Below are 6130 nucleotides of genomic sequence, written 5' to 3' on the forward strand. Positions count from 1 at the left end.
GATTTTCGTTAGATACAGTGCTATAAATCCAAGATTTGTGGAGCACTTTGCATAGTGCACACACAGTGACTGAACTACCTCTATGCCAATGTAACTTCTACATATGTCTATCAAAGATGATACCTTTCTTAAGCTCATCACAGATTGGCATTGTCTGGTTGAGACCAGTCAAAAACCTTGATTCTACATAAATGATCAGATCATTAACTGCTGCTATGAAAGGTACAGATAAGGAACATGCTGCTTACAGCCAATTGAATTTTAAAAAGCACTAGTGCACTTTGTGTGGCACACATTTTGTCAAGGGCAAGCCATTAGTAAGTACCAGTGCTACAACAGTAATAATTGTGGAGCACTAATTTGCATAGTACACACACTGACATCACTACCTTTATGCCAAGCCAATGTTTACATATGGCTACCAGAGGTAGTAGAATACCCTCTTCTCATTAAACATTGGCAATTTGTTGAAAAAGCATATGTTCAACAGCAAGGCTGTTACTTTTTCACTTTGCTATAACTGTACGGTTTCTAGATCACTTTGCATAGTGCACACAATGACAGCACTACCTCTATGCCAAGCCATTGTTTACATATGTCTACATATGTTTATATATGTTTACATATATATTTATGTATATATACATATATGTGTGTGTACATATGTTTACATAGGTGGTAGATTATTTTGTTATGATCATACTGTGTCAATGTGTGTTAAACACATTTTACTACGTTACATGTTATTCCTATAACGGTAATATATGTTGAATACCATTATGTACAACATTCTATGTTAATCTCAGGTAAAGACATGTCACATACCTCTATATGTCTTCTTAACACTATATCAGAGGTTTGACAGGGTAAATCATGACAAGAATTTGAAGTCAACATATGCACTTTTCTATACAATGAAGTGTTGATACAACCATGTTACCAATACAAATGTATATAATTTTTCCTTTTTAAAAACTGTTAGTGATGCAGTTTTGTAATAAAGTTAATAATATTTTCCTGTCAAATTTTTACCCACATTGTGATTTATTTCTAGTGCATTACAAATAGTACAACAGTGTTCTCTACATCCAAATTAATTTGCTTAAACTAAAGTCTTCACTAAAACAAACATAATACATCAAAATCCTGCAGCAGAAAAGAATAGAGCAAACACATAGCACAAAACCAATTCAACTATCTATGCATTACCATTTATTACAGCTAAAATCCTAAAATTTCTGACATGCAGTAACTAATCGTACTGTTATTTCTTTAATCATGGAGAAAAAGGTACAGGCTTCTTTATTACTCTTGGGGCCCGGAACTTTCTAGAAATATCCAAGGCAACACTTGGACCGGGGTTGACTGGTTGCTCTTCTGAACACTGTGAGGTTTTGTTTTCTTTTGCGCATGCATCTAATTCATTTGTTGGAAGACATTGTTCTTCACATTGTACATTATCAGCAACCTTTCTCTTCACACGCCTAACAACCCTGACTGGTTTTGACTGTCTCATTGCACACTCCTCCTTGTATGTATTTGTAAACTCTTTTAAAACACCTATTAACTCCTTGAAATTAGACCTTGTTTCTTCTAGATACAACTTTTTCCATTGCATTTCTTCCTTAAAATGATCATTACTGTTTTCCACTAGAGTCTCCACATTTTTCCTTGAGGTTACCATCAATTCACGACCCAACAATTCATAATTTGCTTTTCCAGATTTTTTCCTAATTAAAGCAAGCCTCTCCGAGGGGGTGAGTGATGCAATTTGTCTTGCAGAGTAAGTTTCTGAAAGTATAAAATATGAAAAATATTTGTAAGTTTCTTGCATTTTTAAAAATTCTTAAATTTAAAAATTATTTAAAATATCATTACATATATAACATTGTTGAATATTACAAAATTACATTCAGATAAGAATTTGTTAATTCATTTATGAATATGATTTATAGAAGCTAACATTTATTTTTTTGTTAAAAATCCCCCACCCCAAGTCAGAGAGGAAGAGCAGAAATAATTATGCTGGCTGCAGAATTCAGCCATGTAGTTCAGGCCTGGGAAGTGGTGGGGGTTTGTGCATATCAATAATGTCCCTTGCATAGGAGGTAGAGGAGAGGTACATCTGCATTTGAAATGCCAGCCCACATCTCCCTCCCCCTTTAAGGAATCATGTTCCTCTAGTTCCAATCCCAGCCTGGCTGGCTATTAAACAAAGGAAAATGACATTTTCCTCTGTCCACATATCTCCCCCCCTTCCCATTGCTGGAGAGGAAAGGGGAAAAATGAACAGAAAGGCCTTCACCAGCGACACCTCTGTCCAGTCACATACTCTCAGCCTCAGCCACTGCTGGCTGCAGAATTCAGCCATGTAGTTCAGGCCTGGGAAGTGGTGGGGGTTTGTGCATATCAATAATGTCCCTTGCATAGGAGGTAGAGGAGAGGTACATCTGCATTTGAAATGCCAGCCCACATCTCCCTCCCCCTTTAAGGAATCATGTTCCTCTAGTTCCAATCCCAGCCTGGCTGGCTATTAAACAAAGGAAAATGACATTTTCCTCTGTCCACATATCTCCCCCCCTTCCCATTGCTGGAGAGGAAAGGGGAACAATGAACAGAAAGGCCGTCACCAGCGACACCTCTGTCCAGTCACATACTCTCAGCCTCAGCCACTGCTGGCTGCAGAATTCAGCCATGTAGTTCAGGCCTGGGAAGTGGTGGGGGTTTGTGCATATCAATAATGTCCCTTGCATAGGAGGTAGAGGAGAGGTACATCTGCATTTGAAATGCCAGCCCACATCTCCCTCCCCCTTTAAGGAATCATGTTCCTCTAGTTCCAATCCCAGCCTGGCTGGCTATTAAACAAAGGAAAATGACATTTTCCTCTGTCCACATATCTCCCCCCCTTCCCATTGCTGGAGAGGAAAGGGGAACAATGAACAGAAAGGCCTTCACCAGCGACACCTCTGTCCAGTCACATACTCTCAGCCTCAGCCACTGCTGGCTGCAGAATTCAGCCATGTAGTTCAGGCCTGGGAAGTGGTGGGGGTTTGTGCATATCAATAATGTCCCTTGCATAGGAGGTAGAGGAGAGGTACATCTGCATTTGAAATGCCAGCCCACATCTCCCTCCCCCTTTAAGGAATCATGTTCCTCTAGTTCCAATCCCAGCCTGGCTGGCTATTAAACAAAGGAAAATGACATTTTCCTCTGTCCACATATCTCCCCCCCCTTCCCATTGCTGGAGAGGAAAGGGGAACAATGAACAGAAAGGCCTTCACCAGCGACACCTCTGTCCAGTCACATACTCTCAGCCTCAGCCACTGCTGGCTGCAGAATTCAGCCATGTAGTTCAGGCCTGGGAAGTGGTGGGGGTTTGTGCATATCAATAATGTCCCTTGCATAGGAGGTAGAGGAGAGGTACATCTGCATTTGAAATGCCAGCCCACATCTCCCTCCCCCTTTAAGGAATCATGTTCCTCTAGTTCCAATCCCAGCCTGGCTGGCTATTAAACAAAGGAAAATGACATTTTCCTCTGTCCACATATCTCCCCCCCTTCCCATTGCTGGAGAGGAAAGGGGAACAATGAACAGAAAGGCCTTCACCAGCGACACCTCTGTCCAGTCACATACTCTCAGCCTCAGCCACTGCTGGCTGCAAAGCCATGTTCCTCTCTGACCACATATCTCCCCCCTCCACATTGCAGGAGAGGAATGGGAGAAATAAAAAGGAAGGCCATTGTAATGACCTTTCTGTAGAATGTTATTCAGTGTTGTTGGGGGGTGGGGAAGAATGTGGCCATACAATGCTGCTGGGCTAATGAGACAAAATTAAATGTGGAATGTAAGGGGTTTGGAAGGGTATGAAATGGACTAACCGCTTGGTTGAACAGGCTGTAGATTCGGAAATTCTGGTTCATCTGGCTCCACATCACCAGAAATTGCCTGTTCAGGGACGCACTCTCCCATTGGCACCGTATCATCTTGCTCAGAGTCAATTACAGTCATGTCTTCATCTCTTTCTTCCTGTACTGAAGTCAAGTTCAAAACAAAGTGTTCTTGAACAGCATCTGCAGAATTAAAAAGGGTTGGTGGTACAGTAATTTCTGAAACGGCTTTGCAACATATATTATTGCAAACATCTTGAAATTTGTACTCGCCAATACATAGGATGTTTTAATTTTTTGCAATAATCTTACCTTGAGTAAATAGATCCTCAGATGACACATCAGGTGTTGAGCTAAGAGGTTGCGTGTTGGGTGGCATTTCTGTAGGGTTGGTTTTTTTCTCAAACCTTAAAGCATTTCCCCCTGCTGCTCTTTTCGCTTCAATGCTAGCGTCTCCAGCAAAGACGTCCTGTAGTTCATGGAAAAATGGAAAATCAATAGCTCCCATCCCACTGGTTTTTGACATCTGAAGAGATTTCTTAAAACCGCGTTTCAGCGATTTCGCCTTCGTTCTGCATTCCGAAGCAGAACGATTAAATCCATGTTTACGTAGTTGAGACGCAATTTTTTCATACACACAGATGTTCCTGTGGTTTTTGCTAAGTTGCATCTGCACTGTCTCTTCTCCCCAAATAGCAATCAAACATCTAGTCTCTTCTACTTTCCAGCTAGCGCCCCTTCCTCCAACTTGTGTTCTTTCTTCCATAGCTAAATTAGTTTCAGGGTAGCCAAAATGAGGCTGGAACAAGCACAAGTTGTCTTCACCTCACCTCAAAAGTGATTTCAAAAATGGCTCTGGAAGTTGTAGGCGGAAATGGGGGAGGGAGCAAGGCAGTAAAGGTGCTAATTTCTCACCTTTGAAGCACTGCAGCAATGTGTCCCCATGGCAACGAGAAGTAGCCCTTTCCCGTCATTTGTTATGCCAGCCAGGCATGGACCAAGGATGCTGGAAACAGATACCCATCCCCCGCTGCCCACCGCTACTGCTTGCTACTCCCCCTAAAGGCTTGTCTTGTAATACCAGCAAAACAAAATTTCTTAACCCCCCCAAACCAAACCTTCTTCAGGCCTCAGTTACAAATAGAATTGAACTGGCCAAGCAAATAATATGAAAACCCTCCACCTACAGCTTAACTTTCCACCCTCTACCGTCCTCAGTAACACTAAAATAAAACATCATCCAAAAAAAGTATCATGATTGATGGTTACTATTACTAGGTAGCACAGCGGAAATTTATGACTTCAGAAACAAATAAATGTAATATTAGCATCACACAGCATAGGGGGGGAAAAAAAGCCGGCAAGCGCCTGTCAGAGAAGGGCCAGCTGAGCTCCGTTTGACAGATGCAGCAGGCGCTTAGTTAACAGGGGATCCAGGCGCTTGAACGATTCAGGGAACGAGCGCCTCTGGCAAAAATAAAATATTAAAAAAATTAAAACGAGTCCTTACCTTTCTTTTCTGCAACAAGATCAAGGCTTGAGCAACGGACAAAGGAAAGATGGCGGCGGTCACGACGGATGGGGACAGAAAGGGCAACTCCCCCAGGGACAGCCCCCATCGCGGTCCGCTCCTCCCATCCATCTAACACGAATCCACGGCTGTCGTTCCTATTTAAATACTCCGGTTCCTAACTCGAATCAATGGAAAACTGTAGGTTGGACCCTAGTGTTTTTTTAACACGCGTTAAATGAGGAAGAATCGATTTAAAATTTTATCCCGCTCTACGATTCGATTTCTAATGGGGACGAATGCGGGTTGCTCTAGAACCGTTCTAGGTATAAATCGAATCCTAATAGGAACGGCACTCCTTGAATTCGATTCAGAACGCGGGGTTTCACCTAATGGGAACATCCCGTACCTCATACTCCATTATGTTCTGTGTGGTTAACCATGAGCATCTCATTGACTATGAATATGTTCTCATCTTTATTAGAATGGGTGTCTCAACACCTCACCCTCTGTGTCAATCACTGCAAGATGTTTTACATTTGGGACTTTTTTTAGCGCAAAAAAAGCATTATTTGCACATAAATCAAGGTTTTTACACAGAATTTCCCATTTTGTGCAAAATATACTGCTTCTTGAGCAAGGGTACAGAAGGATGAAAAATCATTTAACAAATATACAAAGATTCAGATAATCTTCCCAGCATGGAACAAACATTTTAAATTATTGTGGCATT

At 41.6% G+C, this 6130-nt stretch overlaps 1 protein-coding gene across 2 annotated transcripts; it reads right to left on the reverse strand.

The window, feature by feature from the left end:
* Nucleotides 1–1045: 1045 nt before the first annotated feature.
* On the reverse strand, nucleotides 1046–5774 carry LOC149314437 (uncharacterized). Of its 2 annotated transcripts, XM_089523458.1 has the most exons (4): nucleotides 5398–5774; nucleotides 4200–4356; nucleotides 3879–4070; nucleotides 1046–1791 (listed from the first exon to the last, which is right to left on the reverse strand). In XM_089523458.1, exons 1-4 carry the CDS (start codon nucleotides 5527–5529, stop codon nucleotides 1277–1279), a joined length of 996 nt encoding a protein of 331 aa, XP_089379584.1. In that variant the 5' UTR covers nucleotides 5530–5774; the 3' UTR covers nucleotides 1046–1276. The 2 variants fall into 2 exon arrangements, with proteins under 2 accessions (XP_089379584.1, XP_089379583.1); XM_089523457.1 differs by lacking the exon at nucleotides 5398–5774 and having other exon boundaries at nucleotides 4200–5134.
* Between the last annotated feature and the right edge of the window lie 356 nt (nucleotides 5775–6130).

The sequence above is a fragment of the Sceloporus occidentalis genome, unplaced genomic scaffold (genome assembly GCF_023333645.1).
Source record: "Sceloporus occidentalis isolate IW3139 unplaced genomic scaffold, rSceOcc1.0.p SCAF_4, whole genome shotgun sequence".
NCBI lineage: Eukaryota > Metazoa > Chordata > Lepidosauria > Squamata > Phrynosomatidae > Sceloporus > Sceloporus occidentalis.

Bases quoted from the DNA above. Each gene is read 5' to 3' on its own strand.
- LOC149314437 (XM_089523457.1), bottom strand. From the start codon at position 4,653: ATGGAAGAAAGAACACAAGTTGGAGGAAGGGGCGCTAGCTGGAAAGTA. The intron at 4,071-4,199 runs GTAAGATTATTG...TTAATTCTGCAG, and splicing joins TGAGGATCTATTTACTCAAG to ATGCTGTTCAAGAACACTTT. The intron at 1,792-3,878 runs GTTAGTCCATTT...TTATACTTTCAG, and splicing joins ACAGCCTGTTCAACCAAGCG to AAACTTACTCTGCAAGACAA.